The following is a 20,580-nucleotide window of genomic DNA, read 5'->3' as shown; positions in this document are numbered from 1 at the left end:
TACAAACACCTTGAGGTGGGGGGAGGGGAGCATAGAACTAGTTTGTAATATTAGTTAATAATGTTGGGTAATGTGTGCAATAATTCCGCAGTCCGGTATGTTAATGAAGGATGATTGACGACAGCGCTGCTACAACAAGTCCAAATCCTGTTAGTATTGTTTATCCTTACAAGCTCTCGCCAGCATTCCTCTCTGTAGCCTTGAGTTGGACTAAAAAGTAACTATCCATTTGCATTACAATTTTAAATAAAGGAATGACTTTTCCCAAGGAAAACTCATCCAGCAAAACAATATTTTTCAAGGTTTATACTCGTATTGTGCACGGATTTAGAAACTCGAATGATCAAATTTCTTTACGGTTTCTTAATCATGCTGATTATGTACAAAAGCTAGACTATAGTTCCGAATCGTTAAGATAGTGGTTTTTAAAACTTTTAATAATCATGATTTTTCTCATCTTTTTAAGTTGACCGTTCGTATTTTTTATTTTATTTAATTAGTTGATGCACTAGAGAAGGCTGAACAGTTTTCTTTGTGCACGATTAGCAACTTTTTGCAGATTATTATGTTTTATCTTAACAAGTCAGAACTTATTAAACGAATTAACGTTTCTTTCAGTATTTACAAAGGTTTAAAATATCCTGGGTACTGTTTTGCTCGAGCTCTATAACTGTATAGAAGGAGCTAAGTGTGCAAAAATTCAGATTCCAGATTCATTTTATATAGACTTATTGTCCCGGTCAATTAAAAAATGTTTCCTCTATTAAAATACCGTTTCCTCTGTTTCCACAATTAAACCTACAAGAGCAGGGTTGCCACTTAGCGAAAAAATCACCAGGTTTTAATGGTTTTCTGGTTCATTTAGTGATTTTCTTCAGTAATCTAGTGATTTATGTGCTTATTAGTGATTTTTCTCTTTAGACGATATAAAAAATCATTAGAAATAGTGGCAAATCACTAGGGGTGGCAACCCTGTGCATGACTAAGAGTAAATACTAAAACTATCTACTGACAGTTGTAGGTGCCCGTTGGACTGACCTTATGTCAAACTACAAGCTGTACGAAAGAGTGGTTCTATCCCGCTTTCTAGGGCTATAATGAAAGAAAGATTGAGATGGATTGGACACGTTTTATGGATGAAGGATCCCGTATTGCCAAAGATTGTCACACAATAATATACTTTTATTCGAATTTGACGTCATGTTTAAGGGGAGTTTGGGCATTCTAGTTATCCCAGATAAATGAAACTTTTCAGGAATGGATTTACGGCCCATCATATATGCTCAGAATAGTCCATATACCCCCATATAAAATTAGAAAAATTGAAGTATTGTTAACTTACGAGTGGGTGATCCGATCTTAATGAATTTTGATATTTAGATATTGCCTCGTGTCTCAGAGCTCTTATTTTAAATCCCGACCGGCATTAAGCCTCTGATTTTCCTTTTAAATCGATCTATTGATTCTTAGAATTTTGCTAGAGCTCATGCCATATGAGATCTTGGCTCTTCCGACCTCGTCACAAGTGCCATATGAGCTCTTAGCTCTTGTTTTTCTTTGAAAATCAGGAAGATTTTCTCTGGCTCATAGCTTTTGATGGGCAACAATAAACTCACTGAAATATATATTTGGAATCAGAATAAATAGTCCATTCTTTTGATTTATTATTGGTTATCAAAATTCCATTTTTTTAGTTTTGGGCACTATTGGACCGGGTCGCTCCTTACAGTCGCTCCTTACTTACCACTATGTCTGGTGGAAGAATTTTTGTTTTTGTTAATTTGCATGAAACGTCCTTTATTTTCCTTAATAGTATGAGAGGTAGTTTTACTTGATAGAGATTTTTTTATATATCATCAAATTTCTTCTCATTTCATTTCCTTTTGCAGATGTATCCTTTCTCTACTGGTCTGGCACGGAAGTACCGACCTATACGTTTGGGTCACATCCTTTTGCGCTGCGTGACGAGATAAAGTCAGATACAAAAGAATATTGGAGTTATAGGCAGTCACGTCAGTTTCGTCCTCGATTTTCAAATCGCCGACTAAAGCTGAATCATGACCCTCCAGATATGATCAGATATGACGGTGATTTTGGCGCTAAAATCACCACGCGTCGAGTTATTGATGTGGATGAAGAAAAAATCCAAGAGTCTGGTAGTGCCAAAGGTGGTCGTTTAACCCTAACGCCCAAAGCGAAAGTGCAAAATAGCGGCAATGCTGATCAGTTGGTGTCTTCTAGTAATTTTAAGTCAACGAGGATAAATCCTTTATCTCGAAGTATTAATAGTCGAACCCAGCCAAAGTTGGTTGAGAATATAAGAGTCATACGCCAACCGTTGCCAGTGCCTAGTGAAATAGTTCAGAACGTAGACCAAAGAAACAGTGAACACGCGACAGAAAGTGCGGATGAGAGCTTAATAGATGGTACTGACTACCTTGGAGTAGTGTCTTCCTTGTTAAATCAAAGTGCTTTTTCAAGGCATGCGCAGTTACCTCAAAGACACAAATTTTTAATTGCTAATTTACCTTCAAATGGTACTAATACACACAAAAAGAAAGAAGAATATCTAGTTACAAAAATACAAAATGCGGAAATATTTAAGAAAGAGAGTGAACACCGAAGAAACACAACAGGTCGAATTTTTAACCGGTTGCATTCAAGGCTCATTAAAGCTAAAAATGTTAGCGATGAACTAAATGTCGAGTCTATAACAGTTATTCCTGTTCCTACTGTAACTTCTATCATAATTCGAAGAAATCGAACTCGATTAAGAGTGAATAGGCGTCCTGCCTTGTCTTTTACAGTGCAAAACCCTTTCGCGATCGGTGTCCTACAAGTTAATATTACACCACCTGAAGTGACCACCAGCTTGCCACAGATTGAAATTGATTCGCTCTTGGGAGTTGAGTCTAGCAAGGAACTGCAAAATATTGAACTAAAGGAAGATATTGAGGAAGAAAGTGACATTAAAAAAATAAGTTTCGAAAGTTTAGCTACTCCTAAAGTGCTATTTCCTTCTTCTAAGCTTAAAGATCTATTAAATACCATGAGTACAAAAAATAGAACTAGTAATTTGGAATCAGACAGACATGTGACGGAAATATCAGATATTACAAGTTTGAAAAGTACTGTGTCTAAGGAACTAGACGTGAATACTAATAATCGTCAAATAGGCGTTACAAAAGGGCAAACAGAATATACTATTAAACCATCCTATCATAATATCAGTAACACACAAGTACCGTTACTACCTATTACGTCTACTGAACTACCCCATTATAACATAAGTGAAATAAAAGGGGGGTCTCTTCAACCTAGTAGTTTTATGAAGCCCTCCCATACAAACGATAGTGGCACTTTGTTGCAATCTGTATCACCGCTTCCAACCATAAATAGTGGAACCATTTCAATTGTCTCCAGTATAGATGCCCTTGATGTAGTTCTCAAAAATCTTGAATCTTCACAGATTGGGAATTCTGACACTGTTTCTTGGGAATATGTTAAGAATAGAACGAATGACAGTACAACGACTAAGGAAACTACGTCGCAAGGAAAACGTTCTAGAGTGAACGTTGTGAGAAACTCAGAACAAGTAACTAAATCGGCAAGCGATTTTCTTTTTGAATTGCCCAAGTCTGAAGGTAAGAAACATGAACAATCAATATAAGCATCTTAGGTGTTCATGAGGAAGGGAGGGCAGAGGGGTTATGATTAGTGTCACTGATAGAATTTTTAGGCTTTTTTTAAGCGAGTGTTTACGTGCCCTCATATGTATATTTTTAAGTTCAGAGATTTGTCTCTTATATTTTAGTTCAACCGATTTAACCTTCATGTTGATCAGCTATGAAATAAAGCAAAATAATACAATATTTAAATAACGTTTATTTTTGCCAACTCTATTGTTTAGAAAAAAAAAAACAGTTTTTTAAGAGTAGTCGAAACAAAAGTAAACTTTAAGGGAATGAAATTAAATTGAATATATATAATCTCTCCTTTTAGTTTTTCCTATATTTTTACTATGATTGATAAATTGTTGCTACTAGCGAATATTCCAAAATAGATGTTGCTAGCTTTTACTGGCAGGCAAACCGATTTTGCCTAGCCGATTTCACGAGCTTTCCTAACCAAACCGTGACTGCTAACGCAGTATGACCTTGAGGAATGGTTCTTCATGGGTTTTTAATGGTTCTTCATGGTTTGCAATGGATTAGGATTAGTGAATAATTCTTCTGAGTTTAGTCTGTTTTGGTGTTATTTTTTTTGGGGGCGGGGGGGGGGTGAAAAGCCTCTTACTAGCTCAGTTACCCATTATGGGTTGCTCCCATACAGTAGAATAATATTAGTGAGTATGGATATATAATGAGTCGGAGGTAATAGTCTTGGAGATTGTTTGTCAGGATTTCCACTATTGTTGATAGAAGAGCATCGCCAAGTGTGGAAAACATGTAGTGACCAAGATGGGCCCAGGATTGCACAAAACCTCCATTCAGCAGTTGGTATCCTGGATTTCTTGCTGTTCTAAGTCGGCTTAGGTACTTCGTGTAAACTTGAAGATGTTTTAATCCCTGTCCTGCAACTGGTTTTGGGGCCATTGCTTTTTTGAGTCCAAAATTCTTTCACTGATTTAAAAATATGAAAATAGCAAATTGGAATGCTAAGAAACAGCAATCTTATTGACATTTTGACTGACGAATTCAAAAGCTACAAACCGGACTTATTAGAAGTTTCAGAAAATCCTATCCCAACGGCCAGGAATGATGAAATTAGGTGATATAAAACTTACTTGCTCTGGCAGGAAGCATGGGATGCATAGCTGTCTCTTTCTTTTTTTTTATTTATTTATATATTATATATATATAATATATATATATATATATATATATATATATATATATATATATATATATATATATATATATATATATATATATATATATATATATATATATATATATATATATATATATATATATATAAAAATAAGTTGTCTGTCTGTGGATGTGTGGATGGATCAGGTGACGTCATGTTTGTCCGCATATGACGTCTGAATTATTTCACACTAATACAAAATAAGAAAAAAAACTAAAAAAGGTAAAAACTACAAAAAAAAACTAAAAAGAAAAAAAAACTAAAAAAGCTAAAAAACTAAAAAAACTAAAAAAAGGTAAAAAACTAAAAACTAAAAAAAACTGAAAAAACTAAAAAAAGGCAAAAACTACAAAAAAAAACTAAAAACTAATAAAAAAACTAAAAAATCTTAAAAACTAAAAAAACTAAAAAAAGGTAAAAAACTAAAAAAAAAACTAAAAACTAAAAAAGAAAAAAACTAAAAAAAGGAAAAGACTGAAAAATAAAAGAGAAAAAGAAAACTAAAAAAATATGAATAAAAATACAAAAAAATAAAAAAGATAAAAACTACAAAAAAACTAAAAAGAAAAAACGAAAAAAAACTAAAAAAGCTAATAAAATAAAAGAAGCAAAAATCTAAAGAAGGTAAAAACTACAAAAAAAAAAAGAAAACAAAATAAAAAAATCTAAAAAAGCTTAAAAACTAAAAAAAAACTAAAAAAAGATAAAAAACTAAAAAAAGGAAAAAACCATAAAATAAACTAAAAACTAATAAAAAAAAAATAAAAAAAGCTAAAAAACTAAAAAAACTAAAAAAAACTAAAAAAGGTAAAAACTAAAAGAACTAAAAAAGAAAAAAAAACTAAAAAAAGGAAAAAACTGAAAAATAAAGGAGAAAAAGAAAACTAAAAAATATAAATAAAAATAAAAAACTAAAAAGATAAAAACTTCAAAAAAAACTAAAAAGAAAAAGAAAAAACTAAAAAACCTAAAAAAAGGTAAAAACCAATAAAAAAAAACTAAAAACAAAAAAAGGGAAAAAATTAAAAATTTATTTCATCATAAGTTTTCAACTGACGAAATTACAGACCGGGACATCGGGACACAAATGACGACCGGGACACCGGCACATAGGGAATATGAATGACGACACTCAAAGAGAAAGCGACCGGGACAAAAGGAATGTTCGATTAGCAATCAACAAAGCACCGGGACACAAATGACGACCGGGACACAGGGAGTATAAATGACGACAAGGATATAAGTAAAAAAAACTAAAAAAACTAAAAAAAAGGTAAAAACTACAAAAAAACTAAAAATAAAAAAAAAATAAAAACTAATAAAAAAACTAAAAAATCTAAAAATCTAAATAAACTAAAAAAGAAAAAAAAAGAAAAAAGGAAAAAAATAAAGGAGAAAAACAAAACTAAAAAACGAATGTATATACAGACCGGGACACCGGGATACAAATGACGACCGGGACACAGGGAATATAAATGACGACCGGGACACAGGGACACAACTACAACGGGGACGCCGGGGGGCACAGGGGGATATAAATGACGACCGAGACACCGGGACACATGGAATATAAATGACTTCCGGGACACTCAAAGAGAAATCACAGACTGGGACACCGGGACACAAATCACGACCGGGACACAGGGACAAAACTACAAAGCGGATGCCGGGGGGCACAAGGGGATATATAAATGACGATGGCGACACAGGGAATGGTAGATTAGCAATCACCATCAACAAAGCTCAAGGGCAATCATTAGAATCATGAGGTATAGATCTGAATACGGATTGTTTTCCCATGGACCATTATATGTTGCATTTTCAAGAGTCGGTAAACAATCTATTTATATGCACAGACAATGGGACAGCAAAGAATGTTGTATATTCGCAAGTTTTACGTAGTTAAAAACATATATATATATATATATATCTATATTCACAGGTGGGACATAGGGACACAACTACAATGGCGCGTAACTAATATGGCGCGTAACGACTTACGCGCGCGGGGGGGCTTGGGGGGGGGGCGCGAAGCGCCCCCACCAACTAGGTGTTGGGGTGGCGCGAAGCGCCACCCCAACAGCTAGTATATATATATATATATATATATATATATATATCTATATATATAAAAATAAGTTGTCTGTGGATCTGTGGATCAGGTGACGTCATGTTTCGGCTGACGTCATGAAATTAGTTGCCGTCATTTTTGCTTTGACGATGCTTAGTATATTGTAAAACACATTAATTTGGTTAATAATATACCATTTAAAACACCAAAATGAACATGCTGGAGTAGTCACTCGGTGAGAGAGGGTGTCAGAACAGAGAATGAAGGTCCCAGGTTCAAATCCTGGTTAGGCTAAAAAAGGTAAAAAACTAAAAACTAAAAAAAAACTGAAAAAACTAAAAAACTAAAAAAACTAAAAACTAAAAAAAAAACTTAAAAAAAAGGGAAAAACTGAAAAATAGAAGAGAAAAAGAAAACTAATAAAATTAAGAATAAAAATAAAAAAGAATAAAAAAGATAAAAACTAAAAAAAAAAGTAAAAAGAAAAAACGAAAAAAAACTAAAAAAGCTAAAAAAAAGGTAAAACCAAATAAAAAACTAAAAAGAAAAAAACTAAAAAAAATTTTCATCTAAAAAACTAAAAAAAAACTAAAAAAGGTAAAAACTAAAAGAACTAAAAAAGAAAAAAAAACTAAAAAAGGAAGAAAACTGAAAAATAAAAGAGAAAAAGAAAACTAAAAAAATATAAATAAAAATAAAAAAACTAAAAAGATAAAAACTTCAAAAAAAACTAAAAAGAAAAAAGAAAAAAACTACAAAACCTAAAAAAAGGTCAAAACCAATAAAAAAAACTAAAAGGGGAACACTGGGACACAAATGACGACCGGGATACTGGGAATATAAATGACGACCGGGACAAAGGGAATGTTCAATTAGCAATCACCATCAACAAAGCTCAAGGGCAATCATTAGAATCATGAGGTATAGATCTGAATATGGATTGTTTTTCCCATGGACAATTATATGTTGCATGTTCAAGAGTCGGTAAACCTGACAATCTAAATAAATGACGACACTCAAAGAGAAAGCGACCGGGACAAAAGGAATGTTCGATTAGCAATCAACAAAGCACCGGGGCACAGGGAGTATAAATGACGACGACCGGGACACAGGGACATAACTACAAAGGGGGACGCCGGGGGGTGCACAGGGGGATATATAAATGACGATGGCGACTCAGGGAATGGTCGATTAGCAATCACCATCAACAAAGCTCAAGGGCAATCATTAGAATCATGAGGTATAGATCTGAATACGGATTGTTTTCCCATGGACCATTATATGTTGCATGTTCAAGAGTCGATAAACCTGACAATCTATTTATATGCACAGACAATGGGACAGCAAAGAATGTTGTATATTCGCAAGTTTTACGTAGTTAAAAACATATATATATATATATATATATATATATATATATATATATATATATATATATATATATATATATATATATATATAATATATATATATATATATATATATATATATATATATATATATTCGAAGGTGGGACATAGGGACACAACTACAATGGCGCGTAACTAATATGGCGCGTAACGACTTACGCGCGCGGGGGGGCCTGGGGGGGGCACGAAGCGCCCCCACCAACTAGGTGTTGGGGTGGCGCGAAGCGCCACCCCAACAGCTAGTATATATATATATATATATATATATATATATATATATATATATATATTATATATATATATATATATATATATATATATATATATATATATATATATATATATATATATATATATATATATACTAGCTGTTGGGGTGGCGCTTCGCGCCACCCCAACACCTAGTTGGTGGGAGGCTTCGCGCCCCCCCCAAGCCCCCCCGCGCGCGTAAGTCGTTACGCGCCATATTAGTTATGCGCCATTGTAGTTGTGTCCCTGTGTCCAACCTGTGAATATAGATAGATTTATATATGTGTTTCAAACTACGCAAAAATTGCGAATAAACAACATTCTTGGCTTTCCCATTGTCTGTGCATATGCAAAGCCGTATGTACTAATAATGACGTCATATACAAACGCTCTTTTTACAAACAAACAAACATGCATCCACATAACTCATTTTATATAGATAGATACAATACAAATTAACTGCGTAAAACTTGCGAATAAACAACATTCTTCGCTGTCCAATTGTCGCTGCATATAAATACATTGTCAGGTTTACCGACCCTCGAACATGCAACGTACAATTGTCCATGGGAAAAACAATCAGGATTAAGATCTATACCACATTTTTCTAATGATTGACCTTGAGCTTTGTTAATGGTGATTGCAAATACTAATCGAATTGGCAATTGCAATCTTTTAAATTGAAAAAAGCAGATCCGTTGGAATCATGGAATGCGAGGAATAAGAACAGCCTCACCCTCATAAGGCCCTGTCAAGATTGTGGCCTCTATTAGGTTTTCCATTGTTTTTTTTTTTACGGCAAGTCGCGTGCCATTGCAAAGCTTTGGTGGGTTGATATTTCTTAAAAGTATTATTGGTACGCCTATTTTTAGTTGTAGCACGTGTGGTGGAAACCCTGAAGGATCTATGGAATTTAAAAATTCAGATGGATAATTAACCGCTTCATTTGGTTCCAAAACTGTGTCGACTGACTTGTAAAGGACTGCCTGGTCTCGAATCTTGTTCAAAACAATATTGTTGATTTCGTGGACGTCTATATTTTTGGGTGCGAGAATCGCTCTTTCACTTAGCCATTTATTATTTTTATAATTTTTTAGAATATTCGGAAATACTTTTTCAATCAATTCATTTTTGGACGTCACTAAATTACAGAAATCAGCAGGTAGTTGTATACGTCCTGAAATTGAGTCTACTGTTTGACCAGAGTCATCGTTTTGCAATCGGACACGCATATTTGTAGTTAATTTTAATATTTTTACGTGTGCCTATAAATTAGAATTTTTTAGGCAAGCATTCATTTCGTCTGCAGGAGTTAAACTACGTAAAAATTGCGAATATACAACATTCTTGGCTTTCCCATTGTCTCTGCATATACAAAGCCGTATGTACTAATAATGACATCATATGCAAACGCTCTTTTTACAAACAAACAAACATGCATACATACAACTCGTTTTTATATAGATAGATAGATAGATAGATAGATAAAATACAAATTAACTGCGTAAAACTTGCGAATATACAACATTCTTCGCTGTCCAATTGTCGCTGCATATAAATAGATTGTCAGGTTTACCGACCCTCGAACATGCAACGTACAATTGTCAATGGGAAAAAACAATCAGTATTAAGATCTATACCACATTTTTCTAATGATTGACCTTGAGCTTTGTTAATGGTGATTGCAAATGCTAATCGAATTGGGAATTGCAATCTTTTAAATTGAAAAGGCAGATCCGTTGGAATCTTGGGAATGCGAGGAATAAGAACAGCCTCACCCTCAAAAGGCCCTGTCAAGATTGTGGCCTCTATTAGGTTTTCCATTGTTTTTTTTTTACGGCAGGTCGAGTGCCATAGCAAAGCTTTGGTGGGTTTATATTTCTTAAAAGTATTATTGGTAGGCCTATTTTTAGTTGTAGCACGTGTGGTGGAAACCCTGAGAATAATATCTCGAGGTAAAAACTGATCACCGACCATAACGATGGCCACTTCGTCGATAGTTGGAGCATTGTATCTACGCACATGTTGGCCAGGAGGCGTTTTGTCAGCGGAAATAACAATTTTATGCGTATAAGTAGGCATCAAATCGATGGCTGTTTTGAACAGACGCACTAAATTATTATTTTCGTGGAAAAGATGTTGTAATTGGGAAACGATTGTCCTTTCAATGTTGGGAGAAATTTCGCAACGTGCATTCAATTCAGAATTTCTATCACTGATGAAGTACAATTGTAAAAATTTATGATTCTCGCCTGAGAATGGTAGAAGAGACCCTGCTCTATGATAAATTTGCCCTTTTACTTTGAAAGTAGACATAAATTGATCTGGATTTTCAATTTGGGCTCCAAACGACGTCATTTGGAAACATGAGTTGTATTTTCTGATTCATTTATATTCCTTATGTCCCGGTGTCCCGGTCGTCATTTATATCCCCCTGTTTTATATCCCACTTATTTTTCAGTTTTTTCCTTTTTTTAGTTTTTTTTTTTACTTTTTTAGTTCTTTTAGTTTTTACGTTTTTTAGTTTTTTTTTTAGTTTTTTAGATGAATTTTTTTTTTTAGTTTTTTACCTTTTTTTTCTTTTTAGTTTTTATTGGTTTTTACCTTTTTTTAGCTTTTTATCTTTTTTATTTTTTTTATTTTTATTTTTAATTTTATTAGTATTCCTTTTCTCTTCTATTTTTCATTTTTCCTTATTTTTAGTTTTTTTTAGTTTTTAGTTTTTTAAGTTTTTTCCTTTTTTTAGTTTCTTTAGTTTTTTTAGTTTTTCGGCTTTTTTATTTTTTTATTAGTTTTTAGTTTTTTTTTGTAGTTTTTGCCTTTTTTTAGTTTTTTCAGTTTTTTTTTAGTTTTTAGTTTTTTACCTTTTTTAGCCTAACCAGGATTTGAACCTGGGACCTTCATTCTCCGTTCTGACACCCTCTCTCACCGAGTGACTACTCCAGCATGTTCATTTTGGTGTTTTAAATGGTATATTATTAACCAAATTAATGTGTTTTACAATATACTAAGCATCGTCATAACAAAAATGACGGCAACTAATTTCATGACGTCAGCCGAAACATGACGTCACCTGATCCACAGATCCACAGACCCACAGACAGACAGACAACTTATTTTTATATAGATATATATATATATATATATATATATATATATATATATATATATATATATATATATATATATATATATATATATAATATATGTGTGTTTTATGTGTTAATGTTCTGTACTTTTGCAGTTGGGAATAAACGGCCAAGAGACAACATTCGGCTATAAAACATCCCCAAAATAACTTTTCCGTTAGAATCCAGTATTATTTTTTCTCAGGTTTTTGTAATTTTTAGCTGCTTCATGGAAGGAAACTGTAGGCAATAACCATTTAAAAAACATGCTTACTACAGAAATTCTTCAGGAGCACGGGGAGTATCCTAACAGATTTTCCAACAGTAAGCAAAGTTCTCAAAAAAGATCTTTTGGTCACAAGGTGCCACTTTTGATCACATCCAGGTGGTAAAGTAACTATAAGTAGCCTACTGAGCAACCTTGCCTAATAATAACCAAAAGTCTAAAAAATAGTTTCGATGCTGTATGTGTTAAAAGAATCTGCTTTTATGGTGTTCCCAAATATTTAGAATTCACCAAGTTTAAAATGACGCATCAAAAGCGGCGATCCTGAGAAAATTTGCCTAATTTTCAAAAAAAAGGGAAAATATCCTCAAAGAGGAAAGCGATCTGTATGAAAATTGTAACTTCGAAATTTTACATATATGATGACCCTATTGTAGTGGTTTTAAGCTCCCATCTACAAAAATATGGAATCTGACGTTTTTTAGATGGTAAAGTACGAATACGAAAGCGTAGTTATTTATTTTTCTTATGTCTTTTTCGTCGTGGGTTATCTTTTCGAACCAGTGGTCCTAGAAAATGAGGAGATGGCTAATTCAAAGAAAAATTAAAGATCCTATTGGCATTTGTAGGAAGTGAAAAAAATGTGCTATAGCAAAGTGGTGTTTGTGGCATTTTGCGCCTCTGAATTACAGTTTTAACCCATAGGGTAAATTTGTTTTTAATTAAAAAATCTGACATAGCCGATCTAATGAGATCTTATATATAGTGAGCTCAGTTTCAGACACAATACCATATGGTGAAGCATTTGACTGTAAAGAGTTAAGTAGTCTATATAAAAGGAACGGTTGATAAAGACGTTTATTTTAAAGCTTCATTTAGACCTTAGACCCTCCTTAGCCATCAATGGCGCATAGGGTGTCGACAAAGCCTCTCCATTCATCCCGAAGCTGTGCGGCTGCAGTGATATCTTCCCATTGTGGAGTGAGGGAAATGTTGGCCTCTTTCAGGTCCCGATCATACTGCTTCCGCAGTGTGTGTTTTGGTCAGCCTCGTCTTCGTCTTCCTTCAGGCTGCCACTGATACAATCTTGAGGGCAGTCTGTCTTCCGGGATGCGTAAAACATGACCCAAATATGTCCATCTTCGTTTCTTCATAACATCGGTCACTATGGGCTGATTTTTTTCAGCCGGATTTCCCTATTGGTGATGTTCTGATGCCAACTGATTTTGAGGATCCTTCGAAGGCAAATGTTTTCGAATCCAAGGATACGTTTCTCAAGTTGTTGGTTGGGTTTCCAACATTCACTGGCATACATTAATATAGACAGCACATTGTTGTTGAACAGGCGCAATTTTAAACGAAGTGAGTACTTTCTACTTCTCCAAATTGGTGTTAGTCTGTTGAAGGCGCCTGATGCTTGTCCAATCCTTCTCTTGATTTCAAATGTTACATCTCCAGTATTTTCTATCCAGCTTCCTAAGTATTTAAATTCTTGGATCTGTTCAACAGTTTTATCGGAGCATTGAAGAGCTAGGGAGGGGGGTGCCAGATGTGGACATACTTTTTGATTTGTCGACATTGATCTACAATCTGACCTCTCAAGCTTTTTCTGAGATTTCATCAAATAGCAGCTGTAATTGATCTTTGGCGTCTTCTAGCAGTACTTTATCATCTGCAAAATCAAGATCTGCGAGTTGCTTGTTGTTGACGTTTACTCCATAGCCCGTAGACTGTCTGAGTACGTAGTCCATAACTATTGTAAATAAAATTGGTGATAATACACATCCTTGCTTGACACCAGTCATGATTTTGAAGTATCTTGTAACTCCGTTTTCTGTTCGAACACAGCATTCTGTTTCTTTGTACAGGGCAATAATCAGTTCTACTATCTTGGGGGGGGGGGTATATTTGAGGATTTTCTATAATATTTCTTGGTCAACCGAGTCAAATACCTTTTCTAGATCAATGAAAAGAAGATACAGCTTTTTATTCCATTCCTTTGAGTCTTCAACCAGCATTCTCAGTGTGAAAATTAGGACTGCACATGATCTTCCAGGTCGGAAGTCATGTTGTTCATCACGAAGATGTTGGTCCAGTTTCTGCTGTAGGCGTTGTAGTATAATAATTGACATAAGTTTACTAGGTATCGACATTACGTTAAAACCTCTCCAGTTGCCACAAACAAGCGCATCGCCTTTTTTGAAGAGCTTAATAATGGTTCATTTCATCCAGTCACTGGGCACTTTCTGGTCGCTCCATATCCGAGTTAGCAGCTCAACCCAAACTGTCATGCAGTCGCAAACTGAAGTTTTCAGCATCTCAGATGTAATACCATCTCCTCCTGGCATTCTTCCGTTCTTCAGCTGTCTGACGGCGGCTATTATTTCTTCTGGAGACGGTGGTTCTTCATTTACATCAAGAATCATAAATAGAGTGTTAGGAATTATATATCAGTCATTTATTCTCGGTCTATTTAGTAGGTTCTTGAAGTGGGTTTCCCACCTCTCGTCAATTTTCAAAGGGTCTGTCAAAAGGACTCCATTCTCATTCTTTACTAGATTAGTCCTGTTAGGCTTGACTCTAATCATCTCATTTATTAATCTATAGACTGTTTTTGAATCTCCCTTCTTTGCTGCCTCTTCCGCCAATGCTGCTTTGTGTTCAATAAATTGCCTCTTGTCGGTCCGGGCACTCTTCTTTGCTTGTTTGTCTATTCCTCTATATGAGTCTTGCAGAGAAATTAATTCAGATGCGTCTGAGGCCGACAGAATGGAAAGTTTGGCTGATTTTCTTGCATCAATTAGTTTCCAGTTTTCTTCGGAAATCCATCTTCCTTTCTTTTTCTTCTTATAGCCTAATTTCTCCTCTGCAACTTCTCTGTACGTGGTTTTCAGTTTCTCCCATATACTTTTGACATCAGCACTTGGTTCTAATTCCGATTGCAGGGCTTCAAATGTATTTGAAAGTTCTAACTGGAAAATTTGTGTTGTTTCCTTGTCGTTCAGTTTCTCAACGTTGAAGGGTTTGTGTGTTGTCGGTTTATTGTTTTTCTGTGTCGCTTTTAACTTTAAACGGATCTTGGCAACCATGAGGCTATGATCTGATTTTATATCAGCGCCTCTGTAGCTTCTCACATCGAGTAGACAAAACTTGGATAAGCTTCACTAATCCGAGTTTATTCCCTTAATGTTTTATAAAATCATGTACGGTGATGTGTAATTTTGTATCAGCTATACTAGAGGAGGGCTTGTTAGTTATTGCGTCGATGGGGTTGAGGGTACCTAACGCCTCAAAAAGTGCACACCCTAGAATTTCTAACTTTTTGTGACCATTTTAGAAGAGGGTGGGGAGGGGTGGGATACATAAATTAATCTCTAATCTCCTTCTTATTTCAGAAAAAAGTTTTCATTGTAAAATAAAAATTACATTCATATAGGCCACTTACCTTTGGGCAGTTTCCCAAAAGTGGATGTGTTACCAGGGACTTTTTATGGCGTTTACTTCAAAGTTACCCAGTCAAAGCTACGAGCCTGAGAAAATATGTTCTGTTAGCGAAAGATGGAGAAACATTTTCACAAATACGTTCTTTCATTCGGGAATTGAAATTAGCTTCTAATTCATCCTACCTAATCTTCTCCCATTCATTTTTCTCACATTTATCCCATCGCTTTAATTACTTATTACTCCATAAAAGATATAATTAGCTCCAGAGAAATTGTGTTAATCGTCTGGCAAGTTTTCACCAATCTAGGATACTCCTAATAAATTTATTTGTATTGATATAACCAATTTGATCAAAACCAGGGACGAATGCCCAGCATTTTTACTGAGGGGAGGGGGGAAAAGAGGTTCAATATCTGGATAGTCAAGGGGCATGGGCTGTATAATATTTTCCTTAAAAATATTGGGGGCAACTGCCCCCTCCCTTGCTTCCAAATGACACCCCTGAATTTAAAGGAAGCAGTTGAAGGTTTTGGGGGCCGGTAGCCCCCTTCATATCCAGGCCAGGATATGAATGGGCTCGTAGCTCCATTCAACTGATGCCAGGGAATGAGTTGAAAAACAATCAGAAATTAAATTACAAAAAAAAATATTGTCTCAAACGAAAGTAAAGAGCGAGCTAAAGTTCGACTCATTGTCCTTATCCTCAAAGAACTGCTAATGCACTAGGGCTGTTGATTTGGAATAAGCAGTATCAAACTTCAGCATAAAGAGCAGCGGGCTGGGGTAGGGGCAAGAATAATTTTTTGTTTGTTTCAAGCTTTAATGTCGTTCTTCGCTCAATTTGAAAAAAATACTAACTTCTTATTTAATTTACAGGGGGTCACAGGTTCAAATCTCTGAGGGTATATGTAATCATTACTAAATCGACTTCTTTAGTGTAATTTTTCCTAATTGTACAGAGTGTTGCAATTGAGCATATTTTTTCCTCCACAAGGGAGGCACGAGGGGTCAAATTTCAGGCTTGTGCAGTCCCCTCTCCCGGGCCTCTCATGATTCATGCAAAGAACTATGTTTTAAGGGTTTAACTGCACGATAAAAGCCCATGTTTAAACAACTTGCAGACATTGAAAATGGCATATTCACAACTAAATGACATATTGGATTCAAATAGTGTTAATCTGAGAGGTTGATAATTCCTTTTTGTCATTTACTGGAAACACTAATTCTGTTAACTTGTTGCAAAAGACAAAAAAAACTAAAGATTGAAAAATAAACATTGAAAGAAGTTACAACACAGTAGAGTGGGACAAAGCGTTAGACACTTACTGATGACAATTTGTATGCCTGGGTACATGGGGTCATGTAGCGAAATGACGTCGCATCATTTAGCTTCATTCCTTGGTCAAACTCCATTCATCATGACTGTCTAAATTCGTCAATGAACCCAAGGTAATTTGTGAAGACAATTTTTTTGTTGGTCCTTAAAATTTGAATTATCCTTACAATCAGTCATTGAACGTCTTTGTTCCAATATTGGCGATTAATAATATTTGGCAGCAGTACCTCTAAACTATCATTTAAAGAAAATGGCTATTGTATTACCTGGATGAGAAGACATTCTACGTCGCATATGAAATGCATCTCACAGCTATAAGGATTAGATCATGACCAAGAGATGAGTTACATCATCATTTATTTCCTAGAGGTTTCAATCTAATAATATTTCTAGCTTTATAATACTGAGATATGGGGAACTTAACATTTAAGACCAATTGAATGTAAAAAGTATTTATATATTAGCCACCTTTTAGAACTGATTAAATATTTTCTTTTTAACTGCAGGTAAGGAGCGACATCAAAACTTAAAACGAACAAAAATTACACCGTGTATGAGAGGGGTTGTCCCCTCCGCAACGCCTCGCTCTTTACGCTAAACTTTGACTCTGTCACAACTCTACTTTTTAAAACAATAAAAAAAACTTTAGTGTAAAGAGTGAGGTGTTGCGGAGGGGACAACCGCTTTCATATACGGAGTAATTTTTTTCGTTTTAAGCTTTAATGTCACCCCTTACTTGCAGTTAAAAAGAAACTTTTTTCATTCAATTTCGAAACGTTTTTGAATTAATACATGTTCTGATTTTGGCTCACCGCACATGAATAATTAAAACAAGATTTGCATATTAATTTTTTTTTGCTAAATGACTTTTCATAGTTTTGATAGGATGATTTTGATAAAAAAGGGGTGGGGGAGGAGGCCTATTTGCCCTCCAATTTTTGGCTACTTAACTAGATTTTTTATTTTTTGCACGAACGTTTTTGTTAGTAATAAACATACGTACCTTACGAATTAACTTACGTAACGAACTTCTATATTTGTGTATTTTTATTACGTATATTAGGGTGTTTGCCCCCTCGTCAATACCTCACTCTTTACACTAAAGCTTGAATTTTATTCCAAATCTTTAAGAATAAGCCCTGAATCACAAAGGCCGTAGAATAAAAAATTTAAATTACTAAATACACTTTAGCGTATAGAGCAAGGTACTGTGGAGAAGACGAAACCCCTTATAAACGTAATATTTTATTTTCGTTTTAAGTTTTAATGCTACTCATTACTTACAGGAGAACTATTTTTTTAGTTTATCATTTTTTTAAGTAATGCCAGAAAATCCTGCGCCCCTTCATGGAAATTCTCTTCCCTCGTGACAAATTCCTCCATGGAAAGATCCTCCCACGTAACCCACAACCCACTCCCACCTGAACGCGAAGAAGTCCCCCTGAAAACGTCTGTAAACTTCATAAAAACCATTACTACATGTAAACAATGGTCAAAGTCTGTAACTTACAGCCCCTCCCCCAGGGAGTGTGGGGGATTAAGTCGCCTCCAAAGACATAATTATTAGGTTTTCGACTAAGTTGAACAGAATGGCTATCTAAAAATTTTGATCCGGTGACTTCGGGGAAAAAATGTACGTTGGAGGGGGCCTAGATGCCCTCCAATTTTTTTGGTTACCTGAAAAGGGCAATAGAACTTTTATTTTCCGTTAGAATGAGCCCTCTCGCAAAAACAAATAAACACGCATCTTTGATATGGCTTCTGGCAAAAAATACAAAATGCCACATTTTTAGAGATAGGAGCTTGAAACTTTAGCAATAGGGTTCTCTGATTTGCTGAATCTCATGGTGTGATTTTAGTTAAGATTGTTTGACTTTTAGGAGGTGTTTCCCGCTGTTTTCTAAAATGAGGCAAATTTTCGCAGGCTCGTAATTTTTGATAGGTAAGATTAATCTTGATGAAACTTACATATTTAAAATCAGTATTAAAATGCGATTAAGATTGTATGACTTTTAGGGATTGTTTGCCCCTATTTTCTAAAATAGGGCAAATTTTCTCAGGCTCGTAGCTTTTGATGGGTAAGACTAAACTTGATGAAATTTATGTATCTAAAATCAGCATTAAAATGTGATTCTTTTGATGTAACTATTGGTGTCAAAATTCCGTTTCTTAAAGTTTCGGTTACTATTGAGCCGGGTCGCTCCTTACTACAGTTCGTTACCACGAACTGTTTGGTTGAACTTTAACGCTTGTACTTAAGTGGTAAGATGAATGATGCGGAGTTGCTGGCAGGTGCTTTCTTTTAGTAGGGACAGTCTATTCTCATTTCGTATTTTCGTCTTGCTTTTCATGTCTCTGAAAAAAGCATAGTTTTGTTTTTTCAGTTATTATTATTCGAGTTTTTAGTTCTAAAATACTGACATTTGATGTTACAAACATATTTATGTGATTATTTAAATTAATTTGACTACTGAACTCTTTAACCTGATAAAATTTATTTTGATGTTATTTAATATACTCTCCTTGAAGAAGTTTAAGTGTATCTCTTTAAACTTGATTAAAAACAACATTGAAGTTCTAATCGTGGAATGAAAATTGAATATTCAGTCTGTTTAGTTATTTAAAAGTATTTATTTATTAAAAGCTTCAAAGAAAAGGGAGAATTTTCAGCATATTCGTAGAAATCACTTATGAATTTCTGTATACAGGGCTTCAGAATATGTTTGTTGGTCCAGGAGTCAAGGTGATTGGACCCACTTGTTCCACATGTTGCTCCCTAGAAGCTTAGTGTCTTTATTGTTTAAATTCTGGACTATTTGGTTTTTCTGCTCTTCTGTTCATTTTGGTAAAATTTGCTAAAAGATTTTATTTTCGGCTGGCAACACAATTATTCAAATATATCCTCCGGCAAAAATACATCCTGGCAAAAAATACAAAATGCCACATTTTTAGAGATGGAGCTTGAAACTTTAACAGTAGGGTTCTCTGATACGCTGAATCTCATGGTGTGATTTGTGTTTATAATGTACATAAACACAATTATTCAAATATAGCCGCAATATATACCTGCGCATGGAAAGCCATCTCAACTTTAATGTGTTTTGAATGCATCAAGTTATGTAAGATCTGCTAGATATTCTCTTTTCAAACATTTTCGACAGATTTTGTATTTCACGCTTGCTTTTTTTAGGGCGAGGATTGAGGGTTTTTTGGAAAAGAATTGGTTTATTAACTTGGAAGTTAACTGGATTTGTTGCTGAACAAAACTTTGAGAAAATGATCTGCAGGCCAATTAGTGTCCAATGATCTGCAGGCCATGCTAAGTCTTCCGAAGCTTTCAAGTTCCTTTTAAGTTCCTTTTATTACCAATATCCATCCATTTATAAACAAAAAATATCCCAAAGGGCTCAATGGCCCGTTATTTGGGAAAAAAAAACAACAAAACAAAACATAAATAACTATTAATTACATTCACACTTAAAATATATTTAGAGTCTACTCACCAATCCTCACCCGAGTACAACCGGTCTCCGCACCACCTACTTACAAAAAATAAATAAAAATAAAAAAATATATATACATCGAGGATCCAACACTCACACCACCCAAATCTAAATAAATAAATTCAATCTAAATAATTAAATAAATAAATTAAATCTTGATAACTAAACAATATAAATAACTGATCAATATTATAATTTAATTTATTTTTTTTTTATTAAAAAATTCTTCAACCGTTTCTTGAAGGATCCTATGGTACAGGACCGTCGAATCCCAACAGGAATGGAATTCCAGGCACGTCCGACAGCAACTATCAGACCAAAGTCCGAGCGCACTGCAGGGGT

The 20,580-nt window shown here is 34.6% G+C and overlaps 1 protein-coding gene across 2 annotated transcripts in view; it reads left to right on the top strand.

Moving 5' to 3' along the window:
- Nucleotides 1-20,580, top strand: part of LOC136036277 (uncharacterized) — a 119,376-nt gene that overhangs the window by 27,041 nt on the left and 71,755 nt on the right. For both annotated transcript variants that reach the window (XM_065718418.1, XM_065718419.1), the window contains exon 3: nt 1,890-3,644. In XM_065718418.1, the coding sequence (XP_065574490.1) occupies nt 1,890-3,644 (1,755 nt within the window). The remainder of the gene's footprint in view (nt 1-1,889; nt 3,645-20,580) is intronic.

The sequence above is a fragment of the Artemia franciscana genome, chromosome 15, assembly GCF_032884065.1.
Source record: "Artemia franciscana chromosome 15, ASM3288406v1, whole genome shotgun sequence".
NCBI classification, from domain to species: domain Eukaryota; kingdom Metazoa; phylum Arthropoda; class Branchiopoda; order Anostraca; family Artemiidae; genus Artemia; species Artemia franciscana.
The sequence above is the reverse complement of the archived record's forward strand: the minus strand, read 5'-3'. Positions and strand labels throughout refer to the sequence as shown.